Source organism: Anguilla rostrata, chromosome 13, assembly GCF_018555375.3.
Source record: "Anguilla rostrata isolate EN2019 chromosome 13, ASM1855537v3, whole genome shotgun sequence".
In the NCBI taxonomy this organism is placed as follows: Eukaryota; Metazoa; Chordata; class Actinopteri; order Anguilliformes; family Anguillidae; genus Anguilla; species Anguilla rostrata.
The window spans coordinates 36,980,981-37,003,568 of record NC_057945.1 but is presented as its reverse complement, the minus strand read 5'-3'; the positions used below and the strand labels follow the sequence as shown (position 1 = coordinate 37,003,568).

The 22,588-nt window shown below is 46.3% G+C and overlaps 1 protein-coding gene across 3 annotated transcripts; it reads left to right on the top strand.

The window, feature by feature from the left end:
- Window positions 1-3,380: 3,380 nt before the first annotated feature.
- On the top strand, window positions 3,381-21,568 carry mdm4 (MDM4 regulator of p53). Of its 3 annotated transcripts, none has more exons than XM_064306714.1 (11): window positions 3,383-3,582; window positions 4,176-4,266; window positions 6,381-6,455; window positions 6,988-7,121; window positions 9,512-9,561; window positions 10,711-10,775; window positions 12,147-12,252; window positions 13,243-13,403; window positions 14,293-14,469; window positions 15,705-15,782; window positions 17,735-21,568. In XM_064306714.1, exons 2-11 carry the CDS (start codon window positions 4,195-4,197, stop codon window positions 18,308-18,310), a joined length of 1,494 nt encoding a protein of 497 aa, XP_064162784.1. In that variant the 5' UTR covers window positions 3,383-3,582; window positions 4,176-4,194; the 3' UTR covers window positions 18,311-21,568. The 3 variants fall into 3 exon arrangements, with proteins under 3 accessions (XP_064162785.1, XP_064162784.1, XP_064162783.1); XM_064306713.1 differs by having other exon boundaries at window positions 3,384-3,582; window positions 14,278-14,469; XM_064306715.1 differs by lacking the exons at window positions 10,711-10,775; window positions 14,293-14,469; window positions 15,705-15,782; window positions 17,735-21,568 and having other exon boundaries at window positions 3,381-3,582; window positions 13,243-13,383.
- Window positions 21,569-22,588: the final 1,020 nt, after the last annotated feature.

Below are 22,588 nucleotides of genomic sequence, written 5' to 3'. Positions count from 1 at the left end.
TAAAACATTAATGGCAGCCTATGACCCACCTACATGGTACAGATGATGGAAATTCTGTTTTTTCATTTTTTTTTAATATACATTATATTACACAACCAGAATAACTGAGACCAGGTTATGCCAAGCCATACCATGTTTTTACTTTTAATTTCTCATTATCATTACTTCATGAGTCTAAAAAGGCTACTTGCCATTCAAGTTGTTGGATTTATATTGGATGACTTCTTTTGCAACATGGAAAAGACTTAATTTTGAATTACTTTGAAGTTGCTGTGAATATAATTTACCTCATAAATATCTGCGACTTGCATATTACTCGGTGACCCACAGAAAACCATCAATTCCAGGATTAAAGCAAATCACAAATATTCTGCCCTTTGAAGAGCTGAAACCCTCTGTGGAACGTACAGTAAGCTCAGAATGTAGCTATATTTCTGGATTTAAGGGTATTAAAACAGTGCAGTATTAGCCACAGTGATATTTCGTTCAGGAACAGAATGATATACTGAGCTGTAGAACATGGTTTGCATAATAAAAATATGCATCTTAATGTATTGTGCTTTAAATTAATTGCTTAGTATGAAACAACAAAAACAATAATAATAATAATGTTATTGTTATTTAAGTTAAATAATTCATAAAATCTATTCAATTAACTCAACTGTAAAGTGAAACCAAATAATTACTGATACAAATGAAACTTCTCCAGCTTGCCTTCGAATTAATTTGCTACTGGCATTATCATTTACTTACTGTATTTATTTATAAAATATTTATTTTTCAATCCATATGAACTCTGGGGAAATACTGATTTGACTGCTAAGATTTTTGTATATATTATATTTTATTTCCATGCAATGAAAAAATAGTGGCTTAGTAAGTCCAACACCACCCCCACTTGGATGATGTGGTGTAATGCATGAAAGACAACACAGAATTTTTACTATGGTAACGGTGACTAGTAACATGGTAATGGAGGCCCTACAGTATAGTATGAAACCATACCGTTAAAATAGAAAGTGTCTTATCTAAAGCTGAACATCATACATCAGCCCTTTTTCTTGTTCTTAATATCAGCCATATGTTCATGAGAAGATGCTGTTATTCAGAATAGGCATGTACTGTATGTCAGAAATGATAGCCTCTGTAGTGTGTTATGGGTTTTCTAATACACACGACAACAGGAGAGAAAACTATGAAGTAAATCTTGCACGGCCATGTGCACTTCGAGCATGAAGCATTATCAGAAGGTACAGGGTACACATCTAGTCTTTGTGTTGCCCTAGGCAAGACTGCGAACCGGGGGGGTGGACGCATTGCATGGACTTACAAAACAATAAAAATAAATAAATAAATTAACAAAAATTCCCCTTCATCTGGTGCAACCTCCAAATGAATGTTGCCTATGCCTACAACCAGCCCTGTGTGTAGCTCACATAGACTGACGAGATGAGTCCAGCCAGGAAGTATGATGAAGCCACCTTAATCATTGCTAATGTGAACCATCTACCTGTGGCAAAAGACTTACCTTCACATAATCTGAGATGGGAAGGCAGGGATTAATTTACCTGATTAATTTAGAGGATGATTAGATGGCCGGATTAGGATTTTCCCCCATTCCATCAGGAAATTCCTTAAATTTTCTCAGTAAAAGCCTTACTGTCACACAGAGAGTCAATTTCATCAATGATAGGCAATATCCTGAGAATCAGATTCAAGGTTTTGACCTGTTCGTCATAATACAGCATTCTGAACAGAATTTTTTTTTCTTCTAAACAACCTTTGTAAAAGTTGAAAAAAAAACTGATTAAATATTAATACAAATTTTATGTTGAAGTTGAGGAAAACTGAGATTGTAGGGTTTTTATTTAAAATCCATCTTTTTTGTCATTGTAGATGCAGCTTTATCTTTTTCACAGTTTGGGTTAACATGCAAGGGAAAGACTGTCTGGCAGTGATTATACAACTTTAATCTGTGCCAGTCAAATATTCATTCACTCAACATTAGCAAATTATTTTCTGTCCATTAAATCAAAAAAAAAAAAAAGCCCAGAATAGGGTCAGATGACACTCACTTATGTGGCAGATAAAATTAAACGCTTTGTCTGGACCCACATATCCTTTCATATTGAAAGAGGGCCCATTACTTTGGTTTTAGTTATTAAACTCACAAGGCTTTCAGATGTACAGTCATTTATTTTCAATGACCTTCAAATTGTGGAACGCAAACGATATATTGAATAATGAAGTGAATAATCCATTTCTTTTTTTTTAATGGCATAACAGTACCGATGTTAATACTGGCACATAGTCTGATCCACTTCATCTGAACTGACAGCCGATTCCATTGTACAAACTTCCCAGTTTTTCTTCTCTGAGTGCTGTCATGATAAGTCATTTGCTTTTAAAAAACAATAAATAATACAATTATCTTGAAAGCATCCAGTGCATGGCTAATTTTAAAAAATACTATGCATTTATACAGTTGAATATTTATGTAAGTAGATAATTTACCTTCTTTAAGAGTGGTATGGTCATTCTACATCTGGGAATAGAACCAGCAACCTCCTGAATGTAAATACAATTTGTTAGGCATTCAATGCTATTTTGTTTAATGATGATGGTAGTAGTAGTAGCAGGAGGCACCCAAACATCACATATGAATGGGCACCTTGGTTTTGTTACATTGTTTCTGCAGTTTTTTTGTAAATTCTGGCAAAACTGCTATATATAACCATTAAAATGTGGTTTTTATTGCACAAAGGTCTTATAGATTGTTTTGTTTCATGTCCAGTAAATTGACAGATGGAATAAAATCTGAGGATAATCATCTACATTCAAACCCAATTCGACACCGTATTGTATCGCGTTAGTTCTCATAAAATCTTTGGTAGCGTCTTCATGGGAGTTGTAGTTCAATAATAATTTATTCGTTTAACGTTTAAGGATAGGTCAGTAAGCACATGAGTATAAAATCGCAAGAAAACGTCACGCGAAAGGGATACAACTGAGTGCCGAGGAAAAAATGGCCTTATATATTCGTTACCATAGACATATATGTCTATGTTCGTTACCCCATCGCCAAAACACGTAGCTTCAGCGGAGCCAATGTTCCCGCTCCCCCGGCGAAACGCCCACGTAAAGTGTTACAAAACGTAAGACTTCAGAGTAGACTGTATATGAGTGTACGGACAGAACGATCGGTCGAGTGAATAAGCTCTAGATTCTTTCTGTAAAGTTCTCTTCAGTTAATTTAATTACTTAATTTAATGTGAAAATATGTTTAAACCAGAGCCGTTATTTTAAACCAAAAGCATTTTTCAAAAAAAAAAGAAGAAATAAGTTACCCGGAAGTTGTAACCCATTGTGTGGGCGTTGACTCGGAAATAGTTGGAATAGTGGCATCGTAGATAAACTCATAGCTAGAGTGTACAGTGCTTGTAAGTTAGCTGGCTGTTTCTCTATATATATGTAAAAAATAACGATAATAATGAGTTTACTTATTATTGTCGACTTACTCGATGTGTGATAACTGATAAACTGAACACGTAAAAATGTAGCGTTTAAAAGGACTTCACTACGGTGAGTGTTTTAGTTGGTTAACCTGTTATCCTAATGTCAGTCTAAGTGTGCAGTGGTTTCACTTCGGCTAAAATTGTAATAAATAAAACAACGATCGACTAAACAATTACTTTTCAACATATACTATAAATATATGGAATAATGCGTCCAGCTGTTAACGTTGGCTAGGGAACTGTTGAACGTTAGTTGGGTAATTCGCTTTCTAACTAGCTACCATGCATTCGCGCAGCATAGCTAACTGGCTAGCCCCTAACTGACAAGCATGGCTAACGTTAGATGTGATTGCTAATTTTGGCATAGCGAATATTCCTCTGCAGCTGCATTGGCAAACCGGTTAGCTAATTTTATTTAGTTACTAACATAAAGCTGTACTAAGAATCAGCTATCATTATACACTGTGACGCGGTATGGCTATTTTTTTCACTTGCAGGTGGGTGGCTACTAGTTAGCTAATTCTAAACAAAGCGCGTGAACTCTCCTGCGTTTCTACTCTACTGTGCCACGCTACCTAACGTTTATATTTAAATTTAAATAACACGTGAATGGCCTGTGAAAGATTATCTGCTATTATTGTCTATTTCTGTGTTATCCAGAGCTGTATCACTGCCAAACATGACCACGCTGTCAACAGCCTCCGAGTATACTGGTGCAGCATGCAGGTTATTACCGGGGGAGACGAGTCAGGTAAGGAGTTAATAAAAGACATTTCGGACCGCAGGATTCATTCTTGTCTCAACGTTTTGTGCGTATTATGTCCACTGTTTTCCACTGGTGCTGAAATCTGATTGTTAGGTTATGCGGTAAGTGCAAAAGAGTCGGCTAACTGGTCACAGACCAGTATTGAAAGAAACTGTGGGGCGACATAGAGCAAAGAGCAGTTGTCTGGCAGTCGGAGGGTTGCCGGTTCGATCCCCAGCCCTGGGCGTGCCTTGCATGACAGCCTTTCACCGTTGGTGTGTGAGTGTGTGTGTGTGTGTGTGAATGGGTGAATGAGAGACATCAAATGGTAAATTATCAATTATAAAGCACTTTGGATAAAAGCGCTATATAAATGCAGCCCATTTACCATAAGAGATGTTGCCATCGATTAACGATTTGGTAATATCACATTTGATAGAAATGTGATTGAAATTTTCAACAGGCTTAGAGGCACACCCTTGCCTTCACTGTGATAAAGAAAAACCTATACTTAAATAGTCTGAAGAATGTGTGTAGCTGACGTTGGCTATCGGCCTCATATTCATGCGCCTGTTAACTGTTCTCCCCCCCCCCCCCCCTACATATCGAGAGCTCCCGCATATTTAGATTTTTGAAAAGCGCAAGTCAGCGTAACACTGATGAACTGGACGCACGTTGCGTGTGAAATGCTGCGGAGATTGCGCTGTACTGTATGTTACCGCTCCAGGCCTCAGCAGTTATTTATGAGCGGATACGCAAATTAGCGGCAGCTTCAAAAATTAATAAATGGTCCGATAATTCAGGTTCAACTTGTCAGCTGCTTACCGAGATCCGCACTGAACTTATTTGCAGGTTAACGGCATTTGAAAGGGCAAACTAGTCACTCTTCTTCACTAGAAAACGTTCTTATACATTTTCTTACATCTTAACCGCTATATAAATGCAGTCCGTTTACCGTTCCGTTTACGTGCTTTCAGTCGCAAAGCATTGTGGTCCTTTAAGGAAAAGGAGATAAATTACGGTCTAGGCAAGGCTGCAACCTAGTGGTAATTATTTCTCACATTTTAACCACTTATGTCGCAGAGACATCATAATATTGAATGAATTAATGTCCATTCTGTAAGTGAAAGGTAACATGAGCCATATGTGGCTATGAGCTAGTCTCTCCTGCTGTCCTGTGTGGCTGTACATTTTGCCATATCTCAAGATCATAAAGGGCTTTAGTCTGAGGATGCAAAGAGGGCCTCACTAATGCAGATGTACCCATCACATGGGTAGACTGATATTTTGGAGTGACAGAAAGAGTTAAATACGCCCTCCTGTCACAGCCCGGTAGGTTCCTCATCTTTCAGCCAATCAGCGCAGTTCTGTGTGCTCAGGGGTGACGCAGCATCAGCATGACTCATTTTAAATGGAATCTGTGTCAGAAAGGGATGGTCAAGAGCAGCCATCTCCTGCTTTATGTTTTACTGTTTTGTTTTTCCGCCCTGTTGAATGTCCACTGCGCAGCTCCACTGGCCTAGCGCAGCTGCAGTGCAGACGCCCCTCTGATTCCATCAGCACGTGCTCCGCTTTAGCCGTGCCCGGCCCGTAGTCTGTGCACGAGAGGAGTGCACGAGAGGGTGCAAGTGCACAAGGAGAGTGCACGTGGGTGGGCCCCAGGGCTTCTCACATGGGGTGCGGGTGGAACAGCAGTGACTCGAGAGGCACAACAGCGAAAAGTGTGGGGGAGAAAAAATAACGAAATTGTCTTTGTTATCTTGTACAGTCATACTTACGGTAACAGTGACAGTTTCTTTGCAGCATGCCCGTCAACACCTACAGGATGATTAGCAATGGCACACTAAGACCACCCACTCAGGCGCTCTTCCTGCTGTTAAAGTGTTGCTTTGCATGGATGAGGGGGCAGAAATGTCTCATGTTTCACAGATAAAAGAATAAAAATGATGTGCAGCTCTTCTGTGCTTTTTCCCCGAGTGGTTCTGCCTATGGGAAAAGCTTCCAGTTGAGTTTACAGCGCCTAGCACCTGGTAGAGGTGTTTGATGAATAAAATGTGTTGTTGATATTATAATGATGACGATGATGATGACAGTACCTGGTCTGCTTTGCTATGCTGCAGGTTCAGCCCAGAACCCCGCTCCTGCAGATTCTGCGTGTTGCTGGAGCCCAGGAGGAGGTCTTCACACTGAAAGAGGTGTGTGAGCATCGGACCGGAGCTGACCTTTCTGTCCCGGGGCAGCTATGGAGCTCTGCTGGAATGGCAAAGCTCGTCTCAGATCTCACTGTGGAGGAAAGGGGAATCTGGCATTCTCCCCAAAATGAGAAAACTGTGTTCCGTACATGTGTAGGACTTTGTAATGGGACCCGTGGTTCTGCCAGGAAATGCTAAACGTTTTGTGCGTGGCAGGTGGCGGTTATGCAGCCTTTACTAAGTGCTAAACGTTTTGTGCATGTGGCAGATGATGCACTACCTGGGCCAGTACTAAGTGCTGAACGTTCTGTATGTGACAGGTGATGCACTACCTGGGCCGGTGCTAAATGTTCTGTATGTTTCAGGTGATGCACTACCTGGACTAGTACTAAGTGCTAAACATTCGGTATGTGACAGGTGGTGCACTACCTGGGGCCCAGGTGTGACTACCTGGCGCAGTGCTAAATGTTCTGTATGTTTCAGGTGGTGCACTACCTGGGCCGGTACTAAGTGCTAAATGTTCTGTATGTTTCAGGTGATGCACTACCTGGGCCAGTACATCATGGTGAAGCAGCTGTACGATAAGCAGCGGCAGCACATCGTCCACTGCCAGGACGACCCTCTGGGGGAGCTGCTGGAGGTGGAGAGCTTTTCTGTCAAAAACCCCAGGTGAGCCTGGCAACAGTCACGCAAAAAATATCTACAGTGGCCTTCCTCTGGGCCAATCAATAACACGCACTTAAATGGGAATAATGTAAAAGTGAACCGCCCCTTTAAGGGACAGAAAGCTGTCTGCACACAGCTTCAAAAATAGACCAAAGTCAGACTGCAAATACCCTCATTTTGCTGTGCTCATGTACAGGAGTGAACCGGCATATAGGGTTTTTACCCTGGCTCAAAATAAGGCTTAGGTGGTGACTTTGCTTGTCAGGGACTGCGGACGGTCCAGCTTTCCTGCCATTGTCAACTCGATGTGTCGTCTCCCTATATTTAGGTACATTTAGAGTGTAAAGTTCTGTGAAGTCTTCGAGAAACCACCACAATGCATTGAGATACATTGAATGTAGGCTGTAGAAAAATGAAACGTGTGGAAAAATAAAAAAGTTGGAACAATTTAAATGTTTATTGAAGAGCTAAATATTGTAAGCATGAGAATTGGGGGGGGGGGTAGCCTATACTGAAGGATTAACGCATTGTAAGGGGCCATTCTACAGGAATAGTGGTATTTGAAATTGCAGTCTTGAAATGCTTGAAATGCATTTCCATTTTTGTCACTCAAAACTTATGGTGCAGTATTAATGTTTTTAATGTATTGGAAAAAAACCACAAAAATGCCACCTTGATGAATTTATTATTTTTATACATTCACTCAAAGAATGTTTACACCATCCATTTTGCCCCTGGTTTTGCTTGTGCCTTGTAACAACATAAGTTTTTTTCAGAATTGTATTTCTCTGTTCAATCTGTAGACATAGGCAGAAACAGTGTAGGTTATGTTGTGATTATACTTAGCATCCACTTAATTGCCAAATCCTGGACCATTTCCCATTCATTTAATTGTAAAGAGATTGCGTATTTACATGAACCATTATTATATATTTTGGATATTTTCATGGAATTATGTCCAATTATCTCGCATAATGATCTATAAATATATGTCTGAAGTCAGCAGGTGCCTCAAAATAAACCGAAAATTGCCCTATAAAGACACGAAACCTCCAAAATGCGCAGGTAGGCGGTTTCTGTGGAGAACAGCGCACGCCAGAGTGGCAAACACTGTCTTCAGTCTTATTTTTGAATGCAGTTAATCGGATTGTACTGAATTTAATTCAGCGTGTCTTAAGATTGCACGTAAACTTGAAAGCTGTCAAAACTTTAAAAACAGGAATTTCAGTATCTTTCATGTCCAAATTGTACCAATAAATGAGCAGGCCATTTCTTAATGCTTTAGGTTTTTGTTGTTGTTGTTGAACATGCAATTCCTCCAATATGCTGCTTGAAAAAACACTTAGGCAGCCCACCTAAGGCATTTAAAAAAACCCTGAGGCATCGTTTATAGGGCTTCCAGAAAGCCAAAACTAAGGTTGGAACAAAAACCGGCACGCAGGCCTGAGTTGTACACCTCTGGTATACGCTGTTAGATGGGGCTCAGACAATGACCACACGTGCCGGGGATGCCAATGAAGTCCAGTTAGAATGTTGGTGGCCAACAGCTCCGATTGTAGGCAATGAGCATTTCTTACAAGGCCGGTGCAGCAACACAGAGAGACATCTTAATCATTCGAGTGGAACATTGATCATTACAAAATTAGAGCATTAAAACATGCTTCAGAGGTGGATCACATTTAGATTAAATTAAATTAACAAAGTGTGATTAGAGAAAACAAGACAGGCATGGATCCTCATTCATACCCCTGGGGAACGCAGAATTCAGCTCAGGTCTGACGTGCTTTCCTTTAGATTCCTTTTGTTACGGTTGCCCCCTCTGCATGAAAGTGTGAACAGTTAGATATTCATTTTAAATATCAGTAGTTATTAAGTTGGACTGATTAGTTGAAGTTGTGATCAAAGGTGCTGTTCAAATAAACCATGTGATTATTTTGACAAGAAGAAATCCAAGAAATGTACTGCACGGGTGGGGTGTGTATGCTTCTGTTGACCCATAATATAAAATCTGAATGAAATGTTTTGTGCTGCGATAACAGCATCTTTTCTGATATGTTTATATGAGTATTGCAGGTATGGCACCTGAAGGTCTTGAGTGAAATATTTGTATTCTGCAGTTTTTGAAAGGACCTTCCACTTCAGTTTTTACATGTCACTGCTCTGCAGTGGGTGTCGTTGTTAATGGTAAAAGGTGTCTGAGTTGTCCAGATTTTGGGTACAGGACACCATGATGGATCTTTCGGTGACAGGACGAAATGAATAAATGTTTTTTTTGGGGGGGGGGTGACAGCAGGTTATAACTCCCGTCCCCCCCTCGCCGGCATGTTCCCCTGTCCCATCTGGCTCTCAGTGAGGAGAGCGGCGTCTTTATTGCGTTTTTATCTGCTCCGCAGCCCTGTCTACGAGATGCTGAGGAAGAACCTAATTGTGCTGAATTGCGCAGGTAAGCTGAGCCGTGGGTGCTTGTGGCGTTCCCCTGTGAAGCGCTGGGACGGGGGGGGGGGGGAGCCCCCGGTGTAGAGCTCCCCGCGCAGCGTATTTTCGGCGGGCATCCCGGAGCTGCTTGGTAAACTCCACATCCGCCATTATATGCCCGTGTCTCACAGTCAACACAGCGCCGTTGTTCTTAATGGTGTTCTCAGTACAAACGCGGTATGAAGGCTACTAAAGCACGTTAGCCTAATCAGTGCCCGAGCTACTCTGCGGGCTTGCATATGAATTATTGCTCTGGACACTTCGTACTCCTCACACTCCAGCTCAAGTAGTGTGCCTCTCAGTTCTGCTGCCTTTCAAGCCTGACAACTGGATGCCTGTACCAAGGAGAGAGGGGGGAAAAAAAAGCTGTCTGCACACCGCCTCAAAAATAGACCAAAGACAGATTGCACATAACCTCATTTATTCTTGTGGAAACAGAAAGGTGAGAGAGTGGGAGGAAGTGCTGTGTGCATTTAAGATGGCAGGCAGGCTCATGTACGTCACTAGGCTATGCTAGCTGCAGGTTACTGTGGGGAGAGCGCTAGGCTATGCTAGCTGCAGGTTACTGTGGGGAGAGCGCTAGGCTATGCTAGCTGCAGGTTACTGTGGGGAGAGCGCTAGGCTATGCTAGCTGCAGGCTACTGTGGGGAGAGGGCTAGGCTATGCTAGCTGCAGGTTACTGTGGGGAGAGGGCTAGGCTGTGCTAGCTGCAGGTTACTGTGGGGAGAGGGCTAGGCTATGCTAGCTGCAGGCTACTGTGGGGAGAGCGTAGGGGGATTGTCCTGTTGAATTCTGGGTGTAAACCTGGTTCTCTCTCTGTGTGCCTGCGTGCCAGTGTCCCCAGCAGTGTGGTGTGGTGTGGTGGTGTGTGGATGGCGCTTGTTTGGAGTGGGAGTGTTTGGTAAGTTGGACAGGTCTCTTGAGCCAATAAGCATGGGGCTGCATTTAACCTTTTATTTCTGTTTTTTTTTTTTTTTTTTTTTGTTTATTTTGTGTGGACGTTTCTGGGTGTCACCGCTGCTCTGTGACCCCCCCAGGAAGACAGATACTGACCTGTGTGCTGAGTATTTACGGGGAGGGGCTTTTTTGTGTGTGTTACTATGTCTCTGAAACGCAGACGCTGCAAAGAATCTTTCTGTCGGCAAGGATTCTAATGAGCCCGCGAGCGAAGATCCCGGTCAGGTAAACCCTCAGCATGGTGCTCCGGAGAAACAGTGCGCCAACACTCTTTCGCGGCAAACAACCTGTCACGTGACCTTTATCGCACCCTTAGAGGGCGCCAGTCTCCTGCACAGCATCCTGAGTATAAGCCCCACCCCCTTCCCATGCTTGCGTAATGGATTGGAATGCTTTCATCTCCTTCTCAAATTATCTGTCGTATTAAGTGTGCACGTTTTCAGTGGGTTAACAGTCCTGTGCCAATAACAAAACTCCAGTAAGGACCCCCATCCCCCCACCCGCCCTGTCCCTAGCGTAGTCCAAACATCAGAGCTCTTGTGAGAGTGTAGTTGGTTGGTTGGTTGGTTGGTTGGTTAGTTGGTTGTTTGCCCTGAAAGAGCCGGACAGCTGTCTCCACTGGTTTAGCTGTACAGAGTGGCACCGCCTCTGTACCTCCCCGTGGTCTGGCGCCCCCTGGTGGACCTCAGGGACAGGCCATCAGGGAGGCCCAGCCAATGGGGGACAGAGTCCCTGTCTCTGTTTGTCACTCAGAGTTTTCTTCTCTGCTCCGCCCATTTTTCCAGGGGGAGTGGCAGCTTCCCTTCAATCCACGGACCCAGTGTTAAACCCCGCCCCATTCTCCCGAACCCACCCTAACTCCGCCCACCCGCCCCCACAATTGAATATGTTCTGTGTATCGCATACGGTGGTCAAATATTTGGGCTTTGGGGTGCACAGTTTCCTCAGAGTTTTGTGCATTATGGTATTTACTGTGTGAAATGTTTTTTTTTTTTTAAAAGGTGACTACACTTTTTTGATGGAAATGACACTACAAATATGATTTAAATCCACATGCAATCTGAGTCTGAGAATTCAGAGAAATTATAGCTATTCTTTTTCAAATTTATTTAGAAATGGAAAAAGAAAATATGTAGGAACATCATGAATGTAAAAATAGTTCATTGCAGTCCATGCAAAAGTGTACTCACTTTACATTGCTGCTTTTTTGTGTATTTGAAATAATCAAGTGTTAGTATTGGTTTAACCTATTGCGTGTTGTCTGTGGAAATGGCTTGAAATTGTGTATCTATCAGCTGAAATCTTGCAGTGAAGCAGGTCAGGGGCAGTTACATACAGGTTCTTTGTGGAAGTTTGTAGATTTATTGATTCTCAGCAAATTGAGTTCCTTCCCACGATTGTGCCGATCTGAAAGTGTTATTCCGATTCCCATGCCCCCTGAACCCCCCCTCACCCCCACCCCCCACCCCCCCCTTTCCCTGGGAAAGTGTGGCCCTTTGCTGCCTCACCGTGGGGCCTGTGGATTTGAAGCGGCTGCTGCTCCCCCTTGTGGCCAGCGGGTGCGTTGCGTGCTGACGCTGCTCTGTGCTTGTGCAGACCTCCAGCGGCCCGTGCAAGCTGGGCCAGGCTCTGAGCGCCGCCGTGGCCAGCGGGTGTGCCGCGCAGACCACCTCGCACCGCCGGCAGAGAGACCCCGATGACGGTAAACCCGCGCGCCGCCCGCCATTTTTACACCCCGCGTGCACCGGCCGCCATGGTCATACCACACCCACCGCACCTGCCACAGCCACACCGCACCCATACCGTGTTCATACCACACCCACCACCTGCCACAGTCACACCGCACCCATACCGTGTTCATACCACACCCACCACCTGCCACAGTCACACCGCACCCATACCATGGTCATACCGCACCCACCAACCTGCCACAGTCACACCCCACCCATACCATGTTCATATCACACCCACCAACCTGCCACAGTCACACCCCACCCATACCATGGTCATACCACACCCACCGCCTGCCACAGCCACACCCCACCCATACCATGGTCATACCACACCCACCACCTGCCACAGTCACACCCCACCCATACCATGGTCATACCACACCCACCGCCTGCCACAGCCACACCCCACCCATACCATGGTCATACCACACCCACCACCTGCCACAGTCACACCGCACCCATACCATGTTCATACCACACCCACCACCTGCCACAGCCACACCGCACCCATACCATGTTCATACCACACCCACCACCTGCCACAGCCACACCGCACCCATACCGTGTTCATACCACACCCACCACCTGCCACAGCCACACCCCACCCGTACCATGTTCATACCGCATACTGATGAGTCAAACCCGTCTGCACACAGACTCTCTAGAGCTTATACTGATGAGTCAAACCCGTCTGCACACAGACTCTAGAGCCTATACTGATGAGTCAAACCCATCTGCACACAGACTCTAGAGCTTATACTGATGAGTCAAACCCGTCTGCACACAGACTCTAGAGCTTATACTGATGAGTCAAACCCGTCTGCACACAGACTCTAGAGCCTATACTGATGAGTCAAACCCATCTGCACACAGACTCTAGAGCCTATACTGATGAGTCAAACCCGTCTGCACACAGACTCTAGAGCTTATACTGATGAGTCAAACCCATCTGCACACAGACTCTTTAGACGGCCTGCCCCGGTCTGCCTGTAAGAGGCCCAAGCTGGAGGTCAACCTGGACGAGTGGGACCTCTCCGGACTGCCCTGGTGGTTTCTGGGTAACCTGCGCAGCAACTACGGTCGCCGGAGCAACGGCTCCACGGACATCCACACCAATCAAGTAAGAGGGAACGACGACCGTAAACCTGCCCCAGCGGACGCAGCAGCAGGTCGGGGTTGTTTGGAGGTGTCTGCCTGTCAGCTCGCGCTAGGCGTGGGGTTTTTAATGCCTTTTTAATGTGCGATTTCAGCCTTTGAGCTGTGCTGTCAGTGTTGGGCGCTGTGCGGTTCTCCCATTTAAAAGCCCTTACTCGGATACCGTTCTCCGCAGAATTGTCAGCGATGTACATTTGAAGGGTTGGTATGTCTAATTAGGGCTTTGAATTACTTTGGGGCTCCGAGAAAAGGCTGATATTTGGAAAGGCTCCCCATTGTTAAATGCTCAGTTCATTTGGCACCTTGTAAGGCAGTCTAGAAGTGCGCACCACGGTACGCCAAGCATATTCCAACGAGACCGCTCTGCCTAAAACCACATCGCTGAATATCAGACCCAGATCCATTCAGCTGCTAATTTCAGATTCCTGAGGGCAGAGGCGTACAGCTGCTGCTAACTGTAGAAAGAGCCAGAATGGTGTATAAAGAGCCAGAATGGTGTAGAAAGAGCCGAAATGGTCGGTGAGGAATGAGCGGTTGCTACTTGGAGCTCTACTGCTGCTGCTGCTGCTGCTGCTAACTGTAGAAAGAGCCAGAATGGTGTAGAAAGAGCCGAAATGGTCGGTGAGGAATGAGCGGTTGCTACTTGGAGCTCTACTGCTGCTGCTAACTGTAGAAAGAGCCAGAATGGTGTAGAAAGAGCCGAAATGGTCGGTGAGGAATGAGCAGTTGCTACTTGGAGCTCTACTGCTGCTGCTAACTGTAGAAAGAGCCGGAATGGCGTGTGAGAAATGAGCGGGAACGGTTCAGGGGCCTCTCACACCACTAGACTGAGGGAACAGCTGTCCCCCGGGCAGGACGAAGACACGGCCATCGTGTCGGACACCACGGACGACCTGTGGTTCCTCAACGAGGCGGAGAGCGAGCAGGTGAGCGTGGAGATGAAGGAGGCGGCCCTGGAGCAGGGGAGCGACGGGGAGCTCCCGCAGGAGGAGGAGGACGCCGGCAAGGCCAGCAAGGAGGAGGAGAAGGAGGTGAGGGACAGGGCCTCGCTCGAGTTCTCCTAAATGACGGCCGACCGCTCGCGCCCGGAGGCTAACGTGCTCAGCTGCAGTCGACCGTCTGCTCTGAAGTGCAAGTTTAAGCAGTGGATATTTGCTTACTTTAGATTTTTTAAATTGAATTTATTTTTTCTGTTACATTACCCTGCGTTAATGTTGCAGACGCTGTTACCCAGAGTGATTTACGATGTCGGAGACACATAAGCGCATTCACCTGATTAATGCGAGTTATAGTGCCACAATAGTGCCTGAATAACAGCGTTCCCCGGGCCAGGCAGCAAAGCTGCAACGTGATGAAAGCACTGGTGTGTATTAAAGGAAAACTCCAGCCTAAGACCCTGTGACATTGCTAGAATCCGCCTATTCCTGATGTAAAACGCAACCCTGGTCACACTTTCCTGTGTTGTCTGGTATTTCCAGACCTGGGTCAAATATGTATTTGTTTTGGATTCAAATACTTTTCTGTGCTCTATTGATCTTGCCTGGTGTAATTGAGACTGCCAATATGACCAGTAGGCAGAGTTTGCACTTTTTTCCGAGTATTTCAGTGGTTCCAATACACCAGACAAGATCATTAAAGCATAAAAAAGTATTTGAGTCGTGTCTGGATATTTCAGTTTTTCGCAGTTAAACTTGAGTTCTGTAGACAGACGGCGTGATGTCACGCGGTGATAATTACCGCTGGCACAATGGAGTTTAATAGGAGAGAATGTCTTCAGCTCGCTGTAGCAACAGCTATAAGTTGATATCAGATAGTCATTTCAGGCCATTAGGAACAACAAGTCCGGGGTTGTGCCTGCAATCGCCGCTAATCAGCTTTCGGCGATACTCCTTATGAGAGAAATCAATCGTTTAGCAAGAGGACATACCGATTTCCGCCTGGCTAGCAGCCTCAGTAGTCCAGAATGCACTGGGAATTGGGGGCGTGGCCACAAACTCCCACTTTGATTTTAGCCTGTATTAGTTCTGGGTAACGTAAAAAAAATAACACGCTGGAGCCGGTCCGGATAAAGCCTGCCGCGATAACGTGAAAAATAGTTGAAATAAGTAAATATATTTCAAGTATCAGACGGTAAAACCTGCAATGAATTTCACATCGCTGCTATATGCTATAGCGATGCAAGTGTTTCATCCTGGAGTTTTTAAAAACTGTGCTAACCGCGAACCAGCTGGCTAGCTGACACAGTGAACTTGCGCTGTTCGCGCAGTCTTTTCAGATGCAGGAGGAGCCGGACGAGGACTCGCAGTGTCTGAGCGACGACACGGACACGGAGATCTCCACGCAGGTCTGTGCTGCCGCGCATGAGTCGATGAAAGTGCCAGTGAATTGACAAATTAGTTGTTAAATGGAAGAAAAAAAAAAGATATAATAAAAACATTAATGATGTAATTCAGACGGGCTTGATTTGATAAATGAACGCGCTCCTTTGTACCGCCCACCGCAGCTGTTCGGAGTTCATCGTCTTAACGTTCGCGCTGCCTTGCCATTTATCGTTTGCGCGAAGTTAGCATTATGGCACCTGTCAGTCAAAAGGCCACGCCCACTAAATTTAATCGAGGTTTTCTGCTCTTTTGCTGTTTTTCCTCAGCTTTGAAGCGGCTAATCAGTAGTTTCTAACTATTATTAAACATGGCGACGTCCAATCAGTGTCATTTCTACAAAATTCTTGGTGGTTGCAAGTAGAAACAACAGGAACTGCTGCTTATGCAGGACCTTTGTGCTCAGTTGTACTAGTCATGTGACAAAGGCATCAAATTGATTGGCTGCAGTTGTTCCTTGAGAATACACAAGTGAGTGGTATTGAAGTGAATGCTAGACTTCTGCAGATTACATTACATTACAGGCATTTAGCAGACGCTCTTATCCAGAGCGACTTACACAACTTTTACATAGCATTTTTACATTGTATCCATTTATACACCTGGATATATACTGAAGCAATGCAGGTTAAGTACCTTGCTCAAGGGTACAACGGCAGTGTCCTTATTCGGGAATCGAACCTGCGACCTTTCGGTTACAAGCCCAGTTCCTTACCCACCGTGCTACACCAGATGGTTGCAGAGGTGGCAGCTGAGGTGGCAGCAGATGATTTGTCTCCTGAAGGTTGGCACTCAGGAGCGGAGAGTGTTGATTGAATCTGTGGGCGTGGCTTTTTGATTGACAGGAGGCGTAATGAACAAGCTGAAGGATGTGGGAAGGCTGCACGGACGTTAAACGATAAACAGACAGAGCAGTTTGCGTCTATCACGTCAAGCCCATTTTATTCGTTCATCACTTTTACCCACTAAATTTTTACAATTTTATCATTTTCATCATCTAATCAGGGAATTTTTGTTACTTCCACCCTTTATATTACTTGCTCATCGTGCTTCCAGAAAACTGCCTCACATGTGCATCTTGCTGAGTGTATTGCACACAATGCAACATAAAACACTCAGCATTATAAACAATATATGTTGAGATTGACCCTTAGTTGTTTATGCGGTTATAACTACAAACAAAAATTGAAATGGAAGTTTCACTGAACTTATGGAAAGCTTAGCATAAACGGAACATAAAGCATCAAAACTCAATATTTTTTAAATTTTTTTTATTGACATTGTGATTGATGTGTACTCTGTGTAACGCCTTCATATTTCAGTTGATTCAAATATACGTACAGTCAGAAATTGAAATGGTATGTTTGGTCAGACATGTTGACAGACTTGGATGGAGAGACTGCCATAGCTCTGTGTTGTTTTGAAGTTGTCTCTGCATAGTAATCATTTTATCATCAAAAGTTTTACTTTTTTGGACTCCCCATTGTCTTTTTAAATTACACTCTCTTATAAACGACATGAAATTGTGCTTATCCTCATTAAAGAGATGTCCAACCCCTCACAACTGTCATTCGTGACAGTATTTTACGTTTTTTCCTCAAATTCTTTTCTGATTGCGTCAAGTTGGCTGAGTTTTTGAAGATGTTTGTTTTTGTCAGTTTATAGATTAAAAGATGAAAATGGGAACAAGCTGAGAGAACATTCTCTCTTTCTCACTGACAGTTCTGACAGAAGTCTTGCTTTTAACATCCCATTCTGCCAGATGAGGAGGGGGGGTAGTATTATTTGTGCCCCCCCCCCCAGTGTCATAAAAATATTTCAATATTTCAGTCATCCATGAAATGCGTCATACATTTTGTAAAATGATTTTAAAAGGTTTATAAGGCGTGATGTACTGAAATAGTCCCCCCCCCCCCAGGACGCGTGGCAGTGTACGGAGTGTCGCAAGTACAACACGCCGGTCCAGAGGTACTGCGTGCGCTGCTGGGCGCTGCGTAAGGACTGGTACAAAGACTGCGCCCGCCTGGCACACTCCATCTCCGTGCCCGACATCCCCGCCAGCGCGGGCACCAGCGCCGGTCGCCACGACGACAGCCGGGACGGCGGCGGCGGCGAGGGCGATGGTGAGGTCGGCGAGGGGGGCGGGATGGACGTGCCGGACTGCCGCAGGACCGTGTCGGACCCGGTCATCCTGCCCTCGCACGCGTCGTCCCGCGACAGGCCGCCGCCGGCCCCCCCCGGGCACGCCGAGCGGGCCGGCTCGGACGGGGACAGCCAGGACGCGCTGGACATGGAGACGGCGTGCCGGCCCGAGGCCCTGCTGGAGCCCTGCCGCCTGTGCCGGGTGCGGCCGCGCAACGGGAACATCATCCACGGGCGCACCGCCCACCTGCTCACCTGCTTCTCCTGCGCGCGCAAGCTGCACAAGTTCCACGCCCCCTGCCCCGGCTGCGGCCAGATCATACAGAAGGTCATCAAGACCTTCATCGCCTGACCTGCCCCCCCACCCCGCCCACACCACGCCCCCTGCCCCGCCTCCTACCCCGACTGCAGCCAGATCATACAGAAGGTCATCAAGACCTTCATCGCCTGACCTGCCCCCCCCCCCCCCCCCCGCCCACACCACGCCCCCTGCCCCGCCTCCTACCCCGACTGCAGCCAGATCATACAGAAGGTCATCAAGACCTTCATCGCCTGACCTGCCCCCGCCCCGCCACACCACGCCCCTGCCCCAGCTGCGGCCAGATCATACAGAAGGTCATCAAGACCTTCATCGCCTGACCTGCCGCCCCCCACCCCAACCTGCCCCGCCCACACCACGCCCCCTGCCCCGCCTCCTACCCCGACTGCAGCCAGATCATACAGAAGGTCATCAAGACCTTCATCGCCTGACCCCAAACCCTCCCCCCACACCACGCCCCCTGCCGCCTCCTACCCCGGCTGCAGCCAGATCGTTCAGAAGGTCATCAAGACCTTCATCGCCTGACCTCCCCAGCCCCGCCCTTGGCCACACCCCCGCCCCGCCCGTCTTCATAACCCCTGTAGGCATGATGCCCACGTAGGTACCCGTTTAACTCCCTTATGCATATAAAAACTCTAATGTGCCAGCAGTCCTCTTCCCTACGCCAGTACCACTTTCCCTCGCCCCTGCTCTCCCCAACCCGGCGACCTCGCTCGAGGAGCCGGACTGACCATGTAAACGCTCTGGTATTTATGTATTTATTGCGTCTCTGGTTCTTGCGCCGCCTTTGCAGCCTTTGTGGGCAGGAAATAAGCGGGGAATGTACCATAGATATTCGGCATTCAGCGTCAAAACGCCTGGTTTCACTGGCGTTCAGTAAGCTAAAAGCTCTGTAAATGCAGCCTCTCTCGTCAGTGAGTGGAACTGTGCCGTGAGTTTATTTTTCAGGTCAAGCGTAGCAAACACAGTTGTGCATCTTGTGATTGCTTGTTGCCTTTTTTTTTTTTTTTTTTTTTGGTTTAATGCAAACTTGTAGTGGGACCGCTCTGACCTCTAGCTTTGGAGATGGGAGCCTTGGATCAATAGGTTTAATACAGATCGCCAGGCTAATTAAGGCTTGGTGAAATTTAAAGTGGTCGTTTGGTCGGGTTCATTTTTAGTTGACTCTTATTAGCGCTAAAGTCATATGCTGGTTTACCAGGAACTTTATTAGCGACAGAGAGGTCACGCTCGTGCTGTTATTGCATGCGGTCCCAGCTGTCTTGCTGTTAATGGGGCAGTGAGTACACACTGAGGCGAAGGTGTTGTTGTTATTTTATTTGCAGCTCAGGGCTCTGCTCTGTTTGGAGCAGGAGGCCGTTGGCAGACTCAGTGGGTAAGTCTGGCCCGGCGCTGGGCGTCTCCCGCCCCTCGGTGGAGGGCGAGACGGGCTCTGGCGCTCCCTGGCCCGGTCGGTCTGAGAAACGCCGCTGCCCTGTAGAGCGCGCTGGGACGCCCGTCCGCTGGGCGCGTGCCCGTCGGCCTTCTCCCTGGGGGGGCACGCGGCGGGTCAAACAACGCGGAGGCTCCGGGATGTGGGTGGCAGTCCGACCGCGGGATGGAATGCAAGTACCAATCAACAGCGAAAGGGGGCGGAGCTGGGCGATGGGTTCGTCCGTCACGCCGACGCGGGCTGAGAAGACTCCGCCCCCTCTTCAAGCCTCCGTCAGTGTTGTCTTGGAGACCGGTGGCCAGCAGTGCATGCTGGGAAATCGGCACTGACATAGAGCTGTGCACCAGTCTCCAGTCTCCTCCCCCACATGCCTGTAAGCCCCACCCACTCTGGGTGAGTGGGCGGAGTGAAGGGTCAGGGATGTGGGAGGAGCCTCAGGTGCTGCTGTTGATGGGTCCTGTGCTTATTGGTGGATAAAAGCCCTCTGTCCCTCAGCTGTCTGATCAAACCCGTTTCCTGTGAACACCTCTGCCTGTGCTTTCAGCCGAGTCGTGTTTACGGACACAGGCGGTCCTCGGTTCTACTGCCTGACTAACATACTTCATGTTTTTATTATTATTATTATTGGCATTATTATTATTTTCTAATTGTACAGAGATTTATATCGCGTTCATCTTTGTAGAATGTGTGTAATGCCATACTGGTGCAATGCAGTAATATTACAGTAACGTGGAAAGACGAAGATTAAACAGAAGAAATATATTTTTGCTGGTCAAGCAGGTCCCCTTTTAGTTCTGGTGCTTACATTGCTGCCTGTTAGCGTAACGGAGGCTGAATCTCCCTGAAACACCCCCAGCCCCGGTAAAAGTGTAGCTGCAGGCGCTACTGCCGTTCAGCCTGCTGTGCAGCACGCGGCTCAACTTTAAGCAGCGAGCTAAGTGCTGTTTCAGGTGTGAGCGGAGAGCACGGTGCATTATGGGCCTGGCTGTCGCTCAGATTAATCATCTGTGAGCTGCTTCTGTAGATTTAGGGGTCTGTTGTGTGCTTTTTCTCCTCCGAAGCTCTGGGCTTTGATTAATTGTTTTAAGTTGCCGTATTGACTTGTAATGAAGGGAATGTTCTCCTAATGTGGGCACTTAACGTGTCTGTAAAACCGACTCATTTCAACCCTTTCTGTTAGCAGCATGGGGCGGCTGTCCTACCAAACAGCTTTTACACCCCCCCCCATCACCACCACATGTACTGTACTGTATATATCTAATATCGATATGGGACAGGATATGGTATCTAATATGTTTATATGGGACAGGAAACAGTTGGGTCAGCTGTGTTCTGTGAGGGGGCGTGGCTCGTGTTCAGTACTGTTTATGCTGTGTTCTGTGAGGGGGGGGGGGGGGCGTGGCCTGTGTTCAGGACTGTTTATGCTGTGTTCTGTTTGGGGGAGTGGCCTGTTCTGGGGACTCTGTTTATGCTGTGTTCTGTTTGGGGGAGTGGCCTGTTCTGAGGACTGTGTTTATGCTGTGTTCTGTGCTGGGGGAGTGGCTTGTGGTCGGAACTGTGTTCATGTGAGCGCTGGGCCAGCTGCAGCTGATTCTGCGGGCCCAGGCTCTCTGCCCTCTCTCCAGTAGTATTACTCGTGTGTGTCAGTTCACTGACCCCCATGCCTCACTCACTGCCATTGTGTGTTCCCACACTGCGTAATGCAATGTCACTGCCATTATTAATGAAGTTCTGTTTTATTGTATTTTTTCCCCCCCTTTACCATGTATAGGGGGGGGGGTGTCTGCCTTCCCCCCCAAAAGTTAGGCACTGCTCAAGCCCTGTGGAATTCAAATAAATTAATAAATATAATTTAAAAAGACGCCTTTTCCTGGAATTCTTTGATGTTGCAGAATGTGTGTGTGATGCCTTTGAGCCGCCAGGTGGGAACGTTGCGTGGATTTCCCAATTCGGCGACGCGAAGCCGTGTGTCAGTCCGCGTGCCTCGCTCGTTTCCAGCTCGCCCCGCACACAGTGGGACTGCATGTATCATTTAAAGGCTCCCCGGACACCCCACTTGTGAAACCAACGTATGTGTCAGTTAACCACTTTTCATAGTACCCTTTACCGTGTAAGACATCACTCAGTGTGTTGTGGCTGGCAGCTCACTGCGTCTTCTCCCCATCAAATCAAGGTCTTATATCCATGAACTGTAATAAGGTGGATGAGAATTATTTTGCCTAGTAGATGTAGTGTAGCTGTGTGTTTGCGCACTCTTAAGTTACAGCCCTGTCTGTTACACACTCACAATGCAGCGAGTCATAGTCCGACAAGATGGTGTTCGCTGTTTATGGACGATCACTGAAGAGCTTTGGGTTTTTCAGTGTTCTTTGGTTGCAGGTACCACTGTGTTGGAATTTCCAGTGTTTGCAGTGATGGGGATATTTTACACATTTATTCCATTAAACGTTTGCATTTAATTCAGAGAGAAGGTGCCATTCATCACATTTAAAGTAAGAATCAAAGAGGGCTGTGTGAGATCCAAACTCGAATCGATGACTGTCGGGGTGGTAAAAGTTTAGCTTTCTGATGCTGCTATGTGAGTAAGAACTCCTTATCATACTATAACACCGTTTATGGGACAGTCTCACACATGCACTGATGAATATGGTGCTCTAAACAACTGGGTTTTTTTTTTTTTTTTTTTGCGCACCAATAAAAATGTAGTACTGTCCGAAATTTGGGTTGAACACAGCGAACAGGTGATGTTCAGCATTGTATCCTGAATTTCATTTTGTAGTCTTAAGACACGTTGCTGTTTAATTCAGGATTTGAAATTAGTGGCTGGCTAACGGACTGTCCTAGACCTTACTGCAGGTTCTAGAAAAGAAAACGGACTC

Excerpts from the sequence above, each read along its gene's own strand:
- mdm4 (XM_064306713.1), top strand. The coding sequence starts at position 4,195 with ATGACCACGCTGTCAACAGCCTCCGAGTATACTGGTGCAGCATGCAGG. Across the intron at positions 9,562-10,710 it reads AATTGTGCTGAATTGCGCAG|ACGCTGCAAAGAATCTTTCT; the intron begins GTAAGCTGAGCC and ends TCTGAAACGCAG. Across the intron at positions 10,776-12,146 it reads CGAGCGAAGATCCCGGTCAG|ACCTCCAGCGGCCCGTGCAA; the intron begins GTAAACCCTCAG and ends GTGCTTGTGCAG.